The sequence below is a fragment of the Rhinatrema bivittatum genome, chromosome 8 (assembly GCF_901001135.1).
Source record: "Rhinatrema bivittatum chromosome 8, aRhiBiv1.1, whole genome shotgun sequence".
Classification (NCBI taxonomy): Eukaryota; Metazoa; Chordata; class Amphibia; order Gymnophiona; family Rhinatrematidae; genus Rhinatrema; species Rhinatrema bivittatum.
The window spans coordinates 177,418,928-177,438,739 of record NC_042622.1 but is presented as its reverse complement, the minus strand read 5'-3'; the positions used below and the strand labels follow the sequence as shown (position 1 = coordinate 177,438,739).

The 19,812-nt window shown below is 41.2% G+C and overlaps 1 protein-coding gene across 7 annotated transcripts in view; it reads left to right on the top strand.

Moving 5' to 3' along the window:
- Window positions 1-19,812, top strand: part of BCAS3 (BCAS3 microtubule associated cell migration factor) — a 969,760-nt gene that overhangs the window by 221,969 nt on the left and 727,979 nt on the right. For all 7 annotated transcript variants that reach the window (XM_029612008.1, XM_029612006.1, XM_029612007.1 and 4 more), the window contains exons 11-12: window positions 2,404-2,487; window positions 19,500-19,670. In XM_029612008.1, coding sequence (XP_029467868.1) covers window positions 2,404-2,487; window positions 19,500-19,670 — 255 coding nt within the window. The remainder of the gene's footprint in view (window positions 1-2,403; window positions 2,488-19,499; window positions 19,671-19,812) is intronic.

Sequence of the window (19,812 nt, the reverse complement as noted above, 5' to 3'; positions counted from 1 at the left end):
GGGAATGTATCTCATGCGTATTCATTGTGGATATTGTGGGGTTATGAGGACAGGTATGGGAAGCCCTGGCATGGAAGCTCTTCCTATAGAGGGAGTACTCCAAGCATAGCAGATAGAGGATTTGTATGAACTATGAACTTTACCCAGCCTTATTACTTATTGCAGCTTGCTGAGCATGCTGAATATATTATATAAACAATTGAGGTTCTATTCCCAGCTGGATTTTTTTAGCACTGAGTACTCTAAGCACCAATAATACTTTTTCCTTTATGGCAGTCAGCCATATTGCTGAGTCTCCTGCAGAGAAAGCAAAGTACTGTCATTTGCCAGTTTGGTGAAGCTCTTCGCTTATGAACTGGGAGAAGGGGAGCAGCCCAGCAACATTGGCGATGGTGATCAGATTGTGTGGGGGCAGACAAAAGGGGCTGTATGTCTGTGCGAGCAAGAGCAGGACTGAGTTCTCTCCTGTTTTCTGAGGAAGGGTGAGCCGGCAAAGGTCTGGTGCTCCCACTGTGACCAAACTGCAGAGGAGACTTTCAGAGTGCTACAGAGGTAGCAACGTGCACCCTAATGACTTCCGTGTGCATTCCCAGCCAAAGTTGTACTTGGCAGTTTGCTTGATTAAATAACTCATGTCAAATTAGTTTTCAAAGAAAAGTAAAGCATATTAAGTAGGAAAGGAAATGTATCGTCATACCAGAACAGTTATAAAAGAAGGAACAATTTTTCATATTGCTTTAAAGAATTCTGCCTTCAAAGATCAATAGCAGCACAGACAGATCAATACCATTGTTTTCCCTGTTATTGTTTAGCTTTTTCCCTTTACTATTGCAAATTAACCATTTAGTTACACAACCCCTGAATCTTTTTAAAATCTAAATCTTAATGCAAGGGAATTGCCCCAGGGCTGATGATAGAGCACCATTGAAAGTAGCTCTGTGTCAGCCACCGGAGATTGCCTACATATGCAAAGCTTCAAGTGAGCCAGCTCGGAGATGTATTTTGGTACCTGCAGCACTTATTTCAAAATGATAGAATCACTACAAATACTACTGTGCATTGGGATGCAAATTCAAAAAACAGGACAGGCCAAAAGTCTCCTTTCTGGACCTGGGTCATGTGGCAATTCTGAATGTGGGAGAAGTAATGTAAGAAAATGTAGAGCTGTAGATCAGGATTAACCGAGAGTAATGCAAATCAGGTTTGAGGCGTATTGACAAATGTGCGTGGGGTACCGAAGCAGAGCATTAGGATAAGGGTGAGCTGTACGTGGGTTTAGAGCTGGCGTACGGGGCATTGTGGCTGAGGACTGTGGTACTTTGTGAGAGCTGTGTGCGGATATAAGACCAGAATAGCTGGGTAGTGGAGGTTGTGATTTAAGATGCATTAGGGAAGCTTCCACACCACCTGCCCATTCTGTCTATGCCTGTAACCAGTCCAGTTGTTAGGTACCATTAAGCAGTTTTGCTTGCTGGTTTTCTAGGAAGCATCTTCTTAGTTAGCAGAAAGGGGTTGAACACTGTTAATGGAATGGATCTAAATATGAACCTCTCACATATGTTTCTTTGTGGCTCAGCGTTCACTTCAGTACAGTTTTGCTGCAGAAAGAAATCTCAGCTGAAATGTTGTCTTAGCCCCAGCAATGCTACTTTGAAGGCTGGAATATCTTTTATTGGACCAGTCTAAATGTGGTTCATAAATAGACAATAATGTGTATTAGCTTCCAGAACCTCAAGTTCCAGCAAGCCAAGACTATGAAGGCAGAGCTGGGACTTGATGTTGAATTTTGAAAGTAGGTCTAATCTATTTAATTGGAACGTGTACTGCATGTGTACATCATTTGTAATCAGAAGACAATTGACATTTTTGTTTGTTTGATTCCTTGGGGTTCTAAATTAAAGAAAAGTGTCCTTGGGACTCTGGAGCTGTATGTAATACTGACATAAAAATGTTAAAAGTGCATATCGGGGAATACCTTTGGTTTATCTAGTTTCTGTGTCCCACAGTTGAAGAAAGCTAACATGGAAATTCTTAGAATACCAAATATTTCATGTTGCATATACAAAGCAAAGGCTTTTGATTATATTTATTTAAATGTATTTGTGGTAATGCTGCCAGACCCAAAATCCCACCATTTCAAAGTTTATGAATTCTTAATGACTACTCATCTTGTAATTGAAAACCCGGAGTTGAACATGCGACAGTCTGGGTGGCACCCAGAAGATTACCAAATGGGGGGAGGAGGGGTTAAGTGCTATTTGTATATGAACTCCTCTCCCCCCACCTTCCCAAAAAAACCCTGCACTTCACCGTCCATACAAAACTCGAGAAGAACTAATGGGTCCCAGAGCCTATTGCTTCATAAATGTGACACATTGACTGTCTTTATTATTTTTTTCTCAGCTGATCCGATGTTATCAGTCCCGTGGCGGAGCCTGTGGAGACAACATTCAGTCCTACACTGCTACAGTCATTAGTGCTGCCAAAGTGAGTACAGCAGCAACTGCTTGCAGAGATTATCACATAGAGCCCTTATCAGGTTCCCTCCAGCGGAACTGCCCTGAGATGTTATTTAATCTTATTGACAGTAAAGGAAAAAGAATCATGGAATTAGGATTTTTAATGGTAACAAAGGCAATAAAAGCTTTAAATAATTGTATTAGATCTCAATGAACACTTAAGGTAGCGTTAGCCACGGCCCTGTTTCTAAACTGCAGCGTCCTGCGGCTGTGTAGACAGACAGCATTGCTTGTGCAGTTTCTAAGCAAGAGCCTGTGAATAGATGTCAGTTTCAAAGACACATGTTCAATTGGAATGTGCTGTGATCAATTTTATTGGAATTGCAGCAGTTTATATGACTATTTAAATAAGTAAATACAAATCCATATGAAAAGTATTAATATTCACCATTGTATAGATTATAATTTCTTTATTCAGCTTTTTTTTTTTTTTTTTTTGCAACTCCTCCATAACTGCTCTTGCAGTAGCTGTGTTGAGACTCGGAGTACACTGGATTGAGTATGTCCGAATTGGCTCATATTCACACTGCTCTGTGGGATGTGAATGGAAAATGTATATACCTTGTTGCAGATCTGCTTACAAATATAAAATTCTTCTTTGTTTTGAACACTTCATAAACATCTTGAAAGCATCAAAATATCCTTTAAGTGGATACCTTTTAAAATCAAAGGACACATTTTCAATTCATGAGGATGCCATAATATCATATTTAGATCATTATCACTATAGCCCATGCGTTTTTGGCCTGCTAGGTGGATCCTGGCCTCTGATATGCTGTGATTTTCTTGACTAGTCAACTGTATCATTGCTTTTCACTCTCATCCTCTCCATAACCAACTCTCTATTAAATGGAGAGTTGTAAACAAGTGATCTGATTGGTCACTGGTGCATTGTGGTAGCAGTGTAATTCTGCACAGGTTTTACATCATAAACCACAGAGCACTAAAGCTGACAAAAGCTTGCTTGCTAGAATACAATCGGAAATTGGCCCATGCAAGCATTTAAACAACACAGACTTGTATTCTGTGCACACATATAAGCACAACAGCAATACAGCTCTTCAGGGTATATTTAGTTGTTTAAGAATTACACTTCTCTGTGTGTGCCAACATTTGAAAGCTTTTAGGAGGGAGGTAATGGGTGAGGAACGAGGGAGATGCAATAATCTGCTATGGAAATGCATTAGAGTAAGGGAACTTTTAGGAAGGACAGAGCAGTAAAATGGTAATGTTTTTTTCGTCAAGAAAGCAGGAGTCCCGTGCCAGAAGTAGAGCTGGCAACTGTGCTGTCAATAATCATTTGGCTTATGGCCTCCTGGTTCCCAGGACACCTGAAACGGGAGATAGGATGCACGCAGTCATGCCTTACTGCTACAGATTTTCATACTGCTTGGCATTCCAGATCATCTCGGTAGTCGTGAGACTGGCTGCTCATGCTGGAATTCTGTCCTGTTCAGTTGACCTTGAAACCAGGCCACGAAAAGAGGACAGAAACAGGACAGGGCAGTAGATGACCAGTTTTATCAGTTCCTGCATTGTAAATTGTATTACAGCTGCAAACTGCTGCATGGCCCCTCCTATGGTATTTAGTGCATTAGGAAAAGTAAATGTGGACTATAAGGACCTGGGGGCCAAGTCTGATTGCCACTTGCTCGCACTGGGCTGTGCAGTAAGAGCTTACAAAAGCCGGCCAAACACCAGCATTTGTGGAATTAAAAAAAAGCCCATGCTTAATCTGGATGTTGCCCCTTTTATAATCAGAAAAATACTTAACTGCTGCTAGTACTTGCCACATCATCCTAGTAGTCACAAAGGCTATCAAGAATCTCTGAATCCAGACTTTATTAAAGGAGAAAATACCCTCCCCCCGCCTCAGGAAATCCTTTTTCTGCTGTACTTATTAAAAATGTCTGATTTCCATGGATTTTAGCTGCATTTACATCTTCTCCTGCCACTGAAAAAAAGAACTTTTTCATGGCATGGGAGAACAACAGAGTCTTGGAAAAGCTTCGAAGGCCGTAAGAAGAGCTTGTGTTTTGTTGCTTCCCTTGGAGCTCTCAGTGCTGACATTTGACAAAAAAACAAAAATGCAAGTCCTGAAGTTGGCTGGCAAACTTTGTGCTGATTATAAGTTTTGCTTCAGAAACCACCGTCCTTGTTATGTGCAAGTATAAAAGAGAACAGTGTAAATAATAGGGAGAGGAAAAGAAAATCTCAAGTGACAGCCTGTAATAGAAAGCACCGCTATACAAAGGAAAATGAGAGTTTTGACATCCTGGTGGGGGACTGGGAGCAAGAGAACATGATGTTCCATGTATGGCTCTGTGACTGCTGTAATTTTGCCTCTAAAGTGAATATTTTCGTGTTTGCCTGTTTGTAAATATTTATGGGTTTCTTGAGACCATCCTGATGAACTGGCAGTAGTGTGACGTTCTGCCGCGTGGGTGGTCCAACTCTATTCCCGACCTGGGCTGGCCGGATCTGGAAGCCGCATGGCGGCCGTTCGCCTCCAGGAAGGGGGAAAGGTTTTCAGCCAGTGTTGCAGGGCAGCTGAAGTAAGGGCAGCATAAAGCAGAACCCGGTTGTAGGGGCAAAAGAGGGTGAAAATACAAGGTATGCAAACAGCTTAGTGGTGCCCAAATTTGGTTCCTGCATTGGTGTGGTCAGGCAGGACCAAAAAGTGATGTGTCCAGTGCATGAAAAATCTCTATGTATTTAAAGATTTAAGATGTGTTCACTCATATTGCTTTGTATTAATTAGGTTTCACAATTTATGTGGAGTGATGTAGTGATTGGGGGGCTGATGTAATACGGTGCACTAGTCTGCGTGCACATTTTCATGCAGCTTTACTCTTGATTTAATAAGAATTTTAGTGCCACAAAATATGCCCAGAAATGTGAGTAAAAATATGTCCGCACAAATTGGCCCACTTCCAAGTAAATCCCATGCTAATGAAGGATTAACTCGTGGTCTTTTTTAGTGCTATGAACTCTCAATTCTGGTGGCTAGCATTAGTCTGTGGTGCTGTGCCAGCATGATCTCAGACCTGATACGAGGGTCCTGGATTCTGGGCCTGGGGTGGACCACTACACCTTGTGAACTGCAATTCCGTTCTGGGACTGCAGCATAAAATAACACTAATTCCAGAAATGTTAGTTAACTTTGATTCCATCTCTGACCCAGGAGGCCAAGCCTAAAACAAAAACATAAGTTAAACCTAAAGGCTCCCGAGTCTGTGACCTCTGCCCTCCACTTAACCTACTAACCCAAGCCTCACTCGCCTACCGATGCTCCCACCCCACCTATCCACTAACCCAGCCTTTGAGCAGAGGTCGCATTCTGCTAGTCCAGTGTGCCTTTTCATTCTCATGTGTGTAGGTCCTGGTTTACGTGCGCTTCTCATATTGGGGCTGATGTAATGAGGCTGAGTGCACATTTTCAGAGGTGTGCTTTTTTTTTAAAACTCCTGATGGATTAGCATATCATTAGCTTTCTGCATTGAGTTAACTCTCATTTTACTGCATTTTTAGCACATGTCTAAAGAAAATACGCACTAAAATTGAACGCACATTGAGTCATTTTTTATTATATCAACCCCTATGTTAGGCCACTTAAATGCATAGAAACCTACAAATTATGTGCAAACACTAGGGGGTGGTAGAAATGTTTATAAAGCAAAATTCTTGTGTGAAAATTGGTAAATTTTATATTTTTTGGCTTGCCTGCCTTTTCCACTCCATGCAGGTCATGCCCTTCTGCTGGAGAGCTCCTGTTTAACTGCTGTTTTAAAAAAATCTTTCCTTCCAATGCCTTCCCTTAGGGAGCTTTGTTAGCTCTGCACAGCAGTTTAAAAATCATTTCCCTCCCTTCAGTTCCACTCTGGCACTTTTAGGTTTCTTGTGTTTCAAGTGACTGCAGTTTCGATAAGAGCCTTTCAGTGCATCCCTGGCATCTTCAGAAGGGAGATGAAGAAGCTGTTTCTGAAAGTTTGCAGCAATGCACTTTGTCAATGAGCAGTGTCTTTGGGGTCCCAGTTAGAATGCCTCATGCATGCTTCAAGCTTGTAGAATCAGATTGATTTCTGGTGCATGAGATCATCTGGGTCATACCTTGTTTTTTTGTTGGAGAACCAGCCCATGGTCCTGTTCTGCTCTTTTCTTTTAACTGTTGTATTCTGTTCAAGTATATTTTGTTGTGATGTCCTCGATTGTGTTGGATTATTGTATTTTCAGTTGTGTGCATTTGATTTGTTGCTTTATATTAAAGCTGGCATGGGTTTCATATAATTTGACTGGTTAAAATCGAGTCTCTTTATAGATCAAGGTGGTAACCTTGATCTATAAAGCTTTGAAAGGAGAGAGTCCTAGTTTTCTTTAAAAGAGTTAAAAGATGTCCTCGCCTGTTTGTCCCTTGAGTTCTTTAGGCTAGGTCATTTTTTGGCAAATTCTTCATTCAAGGAGAGGTGTCAGAATCTGGGTTTTCTCAGTGGCAGGGCCTGGGCTATGGATCGTTGACAACTTCAGATGGGAGGTTAGTTGCCTGAGGTCAAAAAGCAGGGAAAAGCTCTCTATTTTTCTCAGATTTTTGGGAGGGTAGCTCATTAGTGTTGCTTGCTGGTTTGGTTTGAACCTGATTTGATTTGGAAGAACCACAATTGGTGGTGGGTTTTTTTTGTCTGGTGTTTTGTGTTGTCTATTTTGAGTGGTTGTTTTATCTTTAATATGTTTGTATTTTTGTGGGTTTTTTTTAATTTTCTTGTAATCCTCTTAGAGCTCCTAGATTGGATACGTGGAGAATAAATCCTTGGACATAAATAAATGATTGAGTTGGCAGGGCAGTATACCAACTGGTTATAGTGAGAAAATGTAATTTTACCACTGGTATTAATGTTAATGGCAGCAGCAGCCGCACATGTCTTGGCTGCATCATATTATGTGGCTGAGAAATTAGAGCTTACCAGAGCCTTAAGTAGGTTGTGTGCTCTGTTTACTGCCATGCAGAGTGGATCCTAGAAAGATCAGGGGAGAGTTTCCGTAAAACCGATCACCACTGTTGAGGGTTTTTTTTTGTTTTTTGTTTTTTTTATGGGACAGTGGCAGCCCATGTGCCCTTGGGAGATTCCAAATCACTTTTGACGCTGGGCGTTCTTTCACAGTTTCCGTGACCTTTGAATTCCCCTCGGCAGTCGCTGGCTGCTATTGTCCTCTGAAGCAGTCACTCTGTCTGCTGCTCTGTTCTATTATTTATATTGTAGCACTCTTGGCCAAATTGTTTTACAATGGTATGGAGATGGAAAAAGGAACAGATCCAGAGAGTAGAGACAAAAGATTGAGCACCTACTGGTCTGGAGAGGTTTTATTAATTTTAGGTTAGTCTCTGCTCTCTTAATATGCAGTGTTGTGCAAAACTTTTACATGGTTTTATGGTGTTTCTGTTGCCTAAATTGCTTACTCCCTCTGTTCGACTGAAAAAGTAACTTGAAGTAGAAATAACATGAGGAAATTTTATTCTAAGCATATCGTCTGGTTATTTACACTTGACTTCAAAGAGCAGATACATATTTTGGGTTTATCTCTTCCAAATACTTCACCTTACTCATGAGCTAACACGCACCTGTTATTTTATAGCATGGGATAGGGACAACCTTGCTCCTCCCCAAAATAAGCCAAGAATAAGAATCACATTTTACACCATTATTTGAATTGGATAAATTGGTTTCAGCTCTATTAGATATCCTGACAGGAGAATCAAACTGGGTGCTTGAGGCTTGCTTGTCGTTCTTTACCCCTTCCTGAATTTTCCTTGAAGGAGATACCATCAGAGAACACCACTCTGCAAAGCTCATGGAGCCATAATGGGGCCTGCCATGAGCAGCAAGGCCCCTGGTAGCTTGTATCAGGGTACTATTATTGGCCCCATGACAACCACGTAACTTCATGTCCCAAAGTTAGCTGGTTCTGATACAATGGGCAGGACTAGATGCGAACCACTAGCCCTGGTCTCTACCAGGCCATTTGCACAATTTAACATGAACCTGGGCACCAACTATAGCCTGATACTACAATTCCTTAGGCTTCCCCCACCCTTTATTTCCCAGACCCCAAGTTTAGGCATCCCACAGCTACAAGTACACAGTAATAGCAAAATTGTGTTCCTCAATGATTGCCTAACATATTGAACATAGGGAGGACACCACAGCCTTTGGGGTGTGGCGGAGAGAAGCCAGGTAAAAGGGCACAGGCCATCTGCTTTCCTGCAGATCCGGTGAGTCAGGACAGACTGGGCGGGAGTTTCCCACCCTGTTAATGGGGGTGCCCATGCCTAGTACTGGCATTGCACTTTTCATGCTGTGAGGAGATATGCTTTTTATATATATTTGTGTGTGCACATACGTGCTTTTGTGTATATGTATATGTGTATATATATTATGTGTTTTATATACCGTAATTCCATGTGAAAATCACTAGTTCATAACGGTGTACAGGTTAGACATTCATAAATAAATAATGAGAATTGAGGTAGGCATACATACAAGTAGTAAACTAGGGAAACATTTAGAAACAGAGGGAGCATATCAAAGACCGATACAATTAAGGAAAGACATAGCCGGACAATAGAAGGGCCAAGGTAGGGGGAATTGGTTAGGACAGTTCAGGTTATCAGATTCATGGCGAACTGGAGTTTTCAGTGACCTTGTAGACATTTGTGACTAGCCATGTTTTTAGCTCGCTCTTAAATTTTTTCAAGTCTGTTATTGTTCGCAGGTCCTCTGGTATGGAGTTCCATAATTTTGGGCCAGCGACTGAAATCGATCTCTGTCTTGTTTGTGTTAGATGAGAATTTCTTATGGTTGGGATTTCTAGGAGGCCTTTGTTTTGTGATCTGAGCATTGAAGTTTAAATGTTATTCCTATCAGATCGTTGTTTGGATAAATGTTATTGAATATTATTATAAGTACTTTGTAGATTATTCTTGATTGTACAGGGAGCCAGTGTAGAGTGATCAGAGTGGGGTGATGTGGTTGAATTTCCTTGTTCAGGACAGTAGTCTAGCTGCAGCATTTTGCAGTAGTTGCAGAGGTTTTAGATGACTAGTCGGAAGTCCCAGAAGTAGGGAATTACAGTAATCAAGGTTTGAGTATATTAGAGATTGTAATACCATTCTAAAATCAGCTGTATTTAGTAGAGATTTCAATCTGCTCAGTATTCATAACTTGTAGAAACCAGATTTGATCAATTTGCTAATGTGGGCTTTCATCGTTAAATTTTTATCAATTTGAACTTCTAGATCTCTCATGAGTTGCTGGGATTAACTGGCAATTTCTGAGATCTATACCTTGTGGAATAGATGTTGGTGGGTTGCGGCTCAGCCAAATTATTTCAGTTTTTTTGGGGTTCATTGATAGTTTCATTTGTGCAAGTTTTTCTTTTATTGTGACCACCTATTCAGAGATAAGTGATGCTGTTTTTTCTAATGATTTTGTTAGTGGAATATAGAATTGCAGATCGTCAGCATATAGAAAGAATTGTATTCCTAGGTCTGTTCTTATTGTGGATTGCAAATTGGTTAAAAGATAGGAAACAGAATAGGACTAAATGGTCAATTTTCTCAATGGAGGATGGTAAATAGTGGAGTGTCCTAGGAATCTATACTGGAACCGGTGTATTTTAACATATTTATATATGATCTAGAAAAGAGTTAAACTAATTTGCTGGTGACATAAAATTATTCCAAATTATTAAATAACAAGTGGATTGTGAGGAATTGCAGGAAGACCTGGGCATTCAAGTGGTAGATGAAATTTAATGTGAAAAGGGCAAAGTGATGCACTTTGAGAAAAATTATCTAAATTGTAATTGCATGATGTTAGGTTCCATGTTAGGAGTAACCTTCCAGTAAAGGGATATAGACGTCATGGTGGACAGTACATTGAAATCCTCTATTCGGTGTGTGGCTGCAGACAAAAAAGCAAACAATGGGGGTCATTTTCTATCCCTATCGCACGCGAAAAGTCCCTTTTCGCGTGAGGTAGCTAGATAGGGGCGGAGTTGGGACCGGAAGAGGAGGAGTTGGGGCGTCGTCGGGGCGGACGCCGAGGAAACTTTGCCGGCGGCGATAAGGTAAGACCCGTTATCACCACCAGTAGCGCACCCAATAGCACCACCTTTCACGGTGGCGCTATTAGGTGCGAAAACCAACAGCGATAACACCGTGGTGGTACGATCCCTGCTGGCTTTCGCAGGCCTGTTATCGCGGGATTCACAAACCACTGCGATATTAGAAAATCCAGGCCAATGTTAGGAATTATTAGGAAATGAATGAGAATACAAAGTAGAATATCATAATACTTCTGTGTCTGTGTTTGGTGTGACCACATCTACAGTTCTGTGTGCAGTTTTGGTTGCCACATCTCAAAAAAGATATAGCAGAACTAGAAAAGGTACAGAAAATGGCAACCAAAATGATAAAGGGTATTTGGATTGAGGACCCTTGTGTTGGGATGAGGTTGGCGTAACCTACTGGAAAAGCTCTGTAGGTCCTCACTGCCAACTGGCGGAGTAGACATTGCAGACGAGCTGGAGCTTCGTCTTTTCCAGCCCTTTTCCCCTGGGATTGAGCTTTTGGGTTCTGGGAGCCCGCAGGTCTTAGGTGACAGTCTCTGAGGTATATGCTGAAGAGAGGCTTGGATTTTCAGAAGGCGTTTGACAAAGTTCCTCATGAGAGGCTTCTAGGAAAAGTAAAAAGTCATGGGATAGGTGGCGATGTCCTTTTCGTGGATTCAAACTGGTTAAAAGACAGGAAACAGAAAGTAGGATTAAATGGACAATTTTCTCAGTGGAAGGGAGTGGGCAGTGGAATGCCTCAGGGATCTGTATTGGGACCCTTACTTTTCAATATATTTATAAATGATCTGGAAAGAAATACGACGAGTGAGGTAATCAAATTTGCAGATGATACAAAATTGTTCAGAGTAGTTAAATCAGAAGCAGATTGTGATAAATTGCAGGAAGACCTTGTGAGACTGGAAAATCGGGCATCAAAATGGCAGATGAAATTTAATGTGGATAAGTGCAAGGTGGTGCATATAGGGAAAAATAACCCATGCTATAATTACACAATGTTGGGTTCCATATTAGGTGCTACAACCCAAGAAAGAGATCTAGGCATCATAGTGGATAACACATTGAAATCGTCGGTTCAGTGTGCTGCGGCAGTCAAAAAAGCAAACAGAATGTTGGGAATTATTAGAAAGGGAATGGTGAATAAAACGGAAAATGTCATAATGCCTCTGTATCGCTCCATGGTGAGACCACACCTTGAATACTGTGTACAGTTCTGGTCGCCGCATCTCAAAAAAGATATAATTGCAATGGAGAAGGTACAGAGAAGGGCGACCAAAATGATAAGGGGAATGGAACAGCTCCCCTATGAGGAAAGACTAAAGAGGTTAGGACTTTTCAGCTTGGAGAAGAGACGACTGAGGGGGGATATGATAGAGGTGTTTAAAATCATGAGAGGTCTAGAACGGGTAGATGTGAATCGGTTATTTACGCTTTCGGATAATAGAAAGACTAGGGGGCACTCCATGAAGTTAGCATGTGGCACATTTAAAACTAATCGAAGAAAGTTCTTTTTTACTCAACGCACAATTAAACTCTGGAATTTGTTGCCAGAGGATGTGGTTAGTGCAGTTAGTATAGCTGTGTTTAAAAAAGGATTGGATAAGTTCTTGGAGGAGAAGTCCATTACCTGCTATTAATTAAGTTGACTTAGAAAATAGCCACTGCTATTACTAGCAACAGTAACATGGAATAGACTTAGTTTTTGGATACTTGCCAGGTTCTTATGGCCTGGATTGGCCATTGCTGCAAACAGGATGCTGGGCTTGATGGACCCTTGGTCTGACCCAGTATGGCATGTTCTTATGTCATGCTGTGGTTGAAGCAGGTGGCAAGCAAGGATGGTTTATGGTCATAGGCTATGGTTGGGGCAGGCAGCAAGCAAGGCTGGTCAGGTCACAGGCTAAGGTCAGTTCCAAGAATCAATATGAAGGCAGGTAGGCTGAAGAGGAAGATAAGGACAAGGCTGGGCGAGGCTGAGGACAAGGACAAGACTGGATGAGGCTGAAGACAAGGACGAGGCTGGAGACACAGGAGCAGCAACTTGCACACTCAATAGAGTCAACCCGTTGCAGAAGCACTGGAGTGATGCACGGATGGGGTTTAAATTCCCTGCCATGTGATGATGCCAGAAGGCTCTGGCCTGTGCTGTTTCCACCTTAAGGCCTTTAAACTTTGGTGTGTAGCTAGAGGGGGGTCCCAGTGGTTGGCAGTGACGACTCAGGCTGTATGGGCTGTTGGTGTTTTCAGGCCGCTTGGAGTGGCAAGATTTCAGGGCTGGCCAGCAAGGGGTGAGAGATCCGACTCACTGGGGCAGCCTGTGAGCTGGAAAACATAACAAGGGAGATGGAAGGGCTTTCATATGAGGAAAAGCTAAAGAGGTTAGGGCTTTTCAGCTTGGGGAAGAGACAGCTAAGGGGAGATATGATAGTGATGTATAAAATCATGAGTGGAGTGGAAGGGATAAATGCAATTCGGTTATACATTCTTCTAAAAAATAAAAAGACTAGAAGACACTGTATGAATCGGAGAAAATATTTTTTCACTCAATGTACAATTATGCTGTGGAATTCATTGCTGGAGGATGTGATAAAGGCAGTTAGTATAGCTGGGTTTAAAAAATGTTTGGACAAATTCCTGAAGGAAATGTTCATAAACTGTTGTTGATCAGGTAGACTTTGGAAGAGCCACTGCTTATCCCTAGGATTAAACATCATGGGATTTATCTCCTATTTAGGATCCTGCCTGGTGCTTGTGACCTGGATTGGCTACTTTTGGTAACAGGATACTGGGCTTGATGGATCCTTGGTCTGTCCCAGTATGATGGTTCTTATTTATTAATATGCTTATTTCTAAGGCATTATTGGTGCACAGCTCATAGATGGACACTGAAAGCCGCTGGTCAGAAAGAGGTTCAGTTTCTGAAGAAAAATGAAGAAAAGCACATGATGCACAGTAAGAGCGGTGGAGATGGGATTTAAACTTGGGAATGTTGGTGACCTTGGCTTTTTCAGCCATATTTTCTGTCCATCAGGCTTATACTATCATCCCTACACGAATTCTATTTGCTATCCGTAAGTTCACAGCAGGGTTATAACAGTGGCATCTTACAGTTTCATAGTGTAATCGCTGTTTCCTTCCTATTTATATAGGTACTCTATGGAAGAAACTTTTGGACCTGATCTGAGAGTACATGTTTGGCTATGCTGGGTGTGCATGGAAGCCCCAGATCAGAAAATATGTAAAAGTACCATGGACCGCCCCTGTTTCTTATTGCAGCTGATCCTCAGTAGATTGAATCCTCAATGTTATTAGTCAAAAAAATAAAAACTGAATTCAGCAGCAAATACCAGCATTTACAATAATTGTTGCATTTTGTTTTAAAATGCTTCTTTCAGTCTTAGAGCATTTCAGAGGTTGCTTTTCACGAGATACTCTGTTCCTAAATTTAGTTCTTTCTTTATTTCTTGTCTAAGTAGCTTTTATTTAATCCTAATAATTTGACAGGAACTAATCTGCTGCTTTGCTAGGGTACTGGTATACTCCAGCATTGCCAGCTGGTTAAATGTGTGCACTTTATGTCAGCCTGGAGGAGTGTAAGAAGAGATTCATTTATGATCAGCTTTATTTTATTTTTCAAAGTGGAAACAGTACTTCAGGTAGAAAATGACAAGCCTTTCTGTGTGTGTATAGATATATTTAATTTTTACTGAATGCTGAATTTTAAAAGCAATTGAGTTTTTGTGAGAATGTGCTGGCTTTGTCCTATTAGTTTACATCTAGATTGTGCCTATGACTGGGATGCATCATTGCTTCACATAAATATAATTTATTATCCAGAGATGCTGAACCCATCAGCTTTGACTGTACCTATCAATAATGGAAGAATTTCAAAACTTGGAGGCATAAGTCTTTGAAACTGTATTGATTTTTATTTTTTTTTTATTTTGAAAGAGCTTTAATCTTTCTGCTTTGGCAGTGGTCATTACATCATTTTGTCCCCAGTAGGGTCAAATAGCAGGGTGTTAACCCGTCCCTCCCCTTATATTATACAGACTCTTAGTCTCAGCCAAATGGCTAAAAAGGGTCAATCCTCTGCTCATAAGAACATAAGAAATTGCCATGTTGGGTCAGACCAAGGGTCCATCAAGCCCAGCATCCTGTTTCCAACAGAGGCCAAAACCAGGCCACAAGAACCTGGCAATTACCCAAACACTAAGAAGATCTCATGCCACTGATGCAATTAATAGCAGTGGCTATTCCCTAAGTAAGTTTGATTCATAGCCGTTAATGGACTTCTCCTCCAAGAACTTATCCAAACCTTTTTTGAACCCACCTACATTAACTGCACTAACCACATCCTCTGGCAACAAATTCCAGAGCTTTATTGCTCGTTGAGTGAAAAAGAATTTTCTCCGATTAGTCTTAAATGTGCTACTTGCTAACTTCATGGAATGCCCCCTAGACCTTCTATTGTTCGAAAGTGTAAATAACCGAGTCACATCTACTCGTTCAAGACCTCTCATGATCTTAAAGACCTCTATCATATCCCCCCTCAGCCATCTCTTCTCCAAGCTGAACAGCTTTAACCTCTTCAGCCTTTCTTCGTAGGGGAGCTGTTCCATCCCATTTATCATTTTGGTTGCCCTTCTCTGTACCTTCTCCATTGCAATTATATCTTTTTTGAGATGCGGCGACCAGAATTGTACACAGTATTCAAGGTGCGGTCTCACCATGGAGCGATACAGAGGCATTATGACATTTTATTTATTTTATTTATTTAAGGTTTTTATATACCGGCATTCATGATACAATCACATCATGCCAGTTTACAGTTGAACAGGGGGTGCAAGATACAATAAAACTGGAACTTGTGCAGAAGAAATTGCAGTTACAAAAAACAAGGAAGATCGAACTGGAAGAGGAGAGAAATATAGAAGTAGTTTTCTGTTTTATTAACCATTCCCTTCGTACTAATTCCTAACATTCTGTTTGCTTTTTTGACTGCTGCAGCACACTGAGCCGACGATTTTAAAGTATTATCCACTATGATGCCTAGATCTTTTTCCTGAGTGGTAGCTCCTAATATGGAACCTAACATTGTGTAACTACAGCAAGGGTTATTTTTCCCTATATGCAACACCTTGCACTTGTCCACATTAAATTTCATCTGCCATTTGGCTGCCCAATCTTCCAGTCTTGCAAGGTCCTCCTGTAATGTATCACAATCCGCTTGTGATTTAACTACTCTGAATAATTTTGTATCATCCGCAAATTTGATAACCTCACTCATCGTATTCCTTTCTTATGTTCTTATGTACTTACTTATGTTCATAGCTCAGACCCTGCACATAGATCCTATCCAAAAAGAAGCTGAGAGGCACTGATCTTAGTCAGCAAGCATAGATCTGGGGAGTTCTATATAAAAGTAATATTAAGCTTGAGGGTCTGCTTTAGTGTCTAACATCCAAGTTTTATTGCCACCTAATAACTGCCATTATTGATTTTCTATGCCTTTATCCTCAAGGTGGTAAATTGATTTAGGAAAAACTGCATCTGTTTTCTCTTGTTACCTGATAATACCTTAATGAGCACTAACAGGGTATGTGAGAGCAAGGTCATTAGCAGTAATGGACAAGGAGGACAGGTGATATGGTTAAAGATTACCAGAGAAAATATTTGCAATGTAAGTTCAATACAAGGGAATAGTTAAGCAGATTTGCAACAGTATTTGGGTATCAATGGAATAGACTAAATCTCTGCTATTATGCAGCCTCGAGTTGGCGTAACATCTTTTACAGAGGAGACTCGGTTAAATGCTGTGTTCCAAGGTAAACTTATTGTATTGCTAGCCTTACTTGCTCAGAGAGGCTTGTTGTTTCCTGGATCGTCTTTCAGTGTGCTGTGCAGCTGATGAATTTGCCTTGTTTTTCTTTCTCGCTGCATCAGGCCTTCTTGGCAACTCTCATTCAGAAATATGTATCCTAATCGGAAATCACCAGGAAAATTAAGAAACTGTCGCTCAAAATCGGTAGTAAAAACTCTCTTCTGTTTAACTGCTAAAGAATCTTTGATAGAAGGGCAGCACTGTCTCAGAAAGTGAAGAGCTTGATTTTCTGGAGTTAATTTTTATATATGGCATGTCGTGAGCGCAGTGAAATTTGGGATTGTTGGTGCTCTTTTTTTTTTTTGTCATGTTCTCTATCCACCAAGCCTTTGGCCTCTCACCCCACCCTCAGGACCTAGAAAATTCTATTTGCTATATCGCAAGTTCACAGCTGGATTACAACAGTGGAATCCTATAAGCTTATAGTGTAATTGCTAACAATTTCTCTTTGATTAGTATAGATATTGGGAGAAAACCTTGTCACCTCTCCTAGGGATATATATTTGGCCACGGTGCAAGGTGGGGGTGGGGAGACACTAGCATTGTAGGGGTAACTCCTGCTGATTCTGGTCCTCTACCCAGGGGCCCAGTCCCAGGAGAAACTTCCCTCTAATCTTTGGTCAGCAAAAGGACCTCTGACACTCGGACAGCCATGCTGAGGAGGGAGGAGAGGAAAAAAGGTGATGGATTTGGCCAGGGACAGTTTATTTTTAGAGGAGAGGGGTTTGGTAAGCAGGCCTATCATTTTTCAGAATGAAAATACAATGTTTCTGCTGTATGGGATGAGGGCATGAGTGGTCTTAGGCAGACAGACATTTATTTTGAGGAGAAGTCAGCAAGTTGTCTTAAGTGCAAGTATCTCCATTAGTAGTAATGGAGGGAGCCCATCAGCTAAGGCATCTCAGAGGTTAATCTGGCTTCCTGGCGAGAGATTGCCATCAATACAGTGTGGCGCCTACTTCTGTTGGTCCTTTGGATGCTTTCCTGACAACACACTAACAGACTTTGTGTAAGTCATTTCCTATGAATTATTAAAACAAACGTTTGGCTGCTAATTGATGAACACTAATGTGTTTTCTAATCACTGCAGTTTGAGATTTTAGCACTAAACAAAACAGCTGCCATTGATCTGTGGCTTGCTTCTGGTTTTAGACGGCTAGGATCTCTACCTTCGCCGTGACTGCTCTAAGCACTATAGCTACAGTTGCTCCTGTCAGCTGTTTAATTTACTTGTTACATATTTATGTGCATTGTTTTTCACAAGGCATAAAAATCAAGTTTTGAGAGTTATTTCTTTTGCTGTAATACATTTTCCTTCAATTTAGTTTGCTTTGAGTAAATGCTGCAACCATCATGTAGGGAGTTTGACCTTGAAAGGAGGGGAGGTATGGGGCATGGGTTTGCCTGCATAACTCCTATAAAAATTATAACCTGGAGTATCTGGGGCAAGATGTTTTCTGCTCCCACAGATAATATGCTTGGGTTTGGAGCTGTGCATTCTTGAACATTTGAATAAACATTTTTTGTAGCAAGATTTTATTTTCAGTTGTGTACAATGACTTTGGCTTCTTGCTCATTCTCACCAATGTATTGTCTGTTTTCATGGGTCAATAGGACTGGGAGCACATCCTCACAATTACTTGTATGCAGAAATGAGATATAACAAGTGCATGAGCAGGAATCAGAGCAGATCCTTTTCCTGCTTTGCAGTGAATGCCTCAGTCATCACCTTGGTCTAAAATACACCCAGATGTTTTTAGCTGTCTTCTATGGGAGGGTGATTTGCATAATAAAAATATCAAACCGTGCTGGTGTACAAATTGAAATCCTTTGATAGCACAAAACCGAACTGGAGAGTGCAGAATGGCAGAATATCAAATAGTTATTGTATCTGTGCATCTCGTAGCACAGCAGAACTTTAGCAGGAGAAAATATCGTTGCATATAATTTATATTGTTAGCAGTAGACAAAATTTGGTGAAATAAAGAGAATCAAACAAAATAATTAAAAGTCAGTATTCCTTAGTGTGAGCAGATGGTACCTGCAGAAAGAAGCATTGTAGGTAATTATAGGGTTCATATTCAAAGAATAGTGGATAGACTTAGCCAACTAACTTAGATGGGATATTCAGCTGGATAAGGCTCAGGTCATTGGGGGGGGGGGGGGGGGAGGAGAGAGGGAGCAAAGGAGCCTCTCTAGAGACCAACATGTAACTTTATTATTTATACCACTGTAAGAGGGGGCACTTTTAACTCGGGGTGGAGATTGGGGGGTGGGGTAGATTTTGGGGGGCGGTTTTACATACACAGTCAGAGGTATGAACAGCAAAGTTGACATCACTGAAGGTTTTCTGTCATTTGGAGCGATGAAAGGTAAAAGAGGAGTTGATTTGTACAATGTACTCTCTACCTAGCTTGATGCACTCTCTACCTAGCTTCAATCAAGCTAGGTAGAGAGTACATTGTACAAATCAACTCCTCTTTTACCTTTCATCGCTCCAAATGACAGAAAATCTTCAGTGATTTCAACTTTGCTGTTTTAGATAAAACTGACCCCCCCGAACCTACCTCACCCAGAGTTAAACGTGCCCCCTTTTACAATGGTATAAATAGTAAAGTTACATATTGGTCTCTACAGATACGCGCACGCTCTCTCTCCTTGTGGAAATTACCTTTGTGATGCTGGAGCAGGGAAATTAGCCTAACCACGCCCCCTTTTTATTGTGGGTGCTATTTTTGCTATATTTACAGCTTTTTGATGAATCTAGGCCTAAGTTACCTGGATAGGTAGCGCCACCCAGTTACGCCCACCAGATAAGTAACATAGACAGATATTCAGCAGCAACCACTTAGCTGATTAAAAAGCATTTGAATATTGAACTTCCATGTTTTTAATGTAGAAGTTAATAATGACTATACAGGACAAGGCAGTACATGAGTGTCTTTATTTGGATGTCTTTTTCTGTACCACAGACTCTGAAGACTGGACTTACTATGGTTGGGAAAGTAGTGACACAGCTAACGGGGACAGTGCCTCCTGGTGCAACAGACGAGGATGCTGTATCTCATGCCAGTGCTAGACGCAGCCCTCTGGTTCCGGGCATCGTCACCATCATTGACACAGAGATGGTTGCAGAGGGACAGGTAATACATGCCATAGAGATAGGTAGACAGTGTCATTGTACGCTCAGCTTATCTTTTAGAGATTCCAAATGCCTGTGTGCAGTGGCTTGTGGTGAAGGTACCAGCTGTTCTAAGGCCTTCCTCACCTTGTATTTTGATGGTG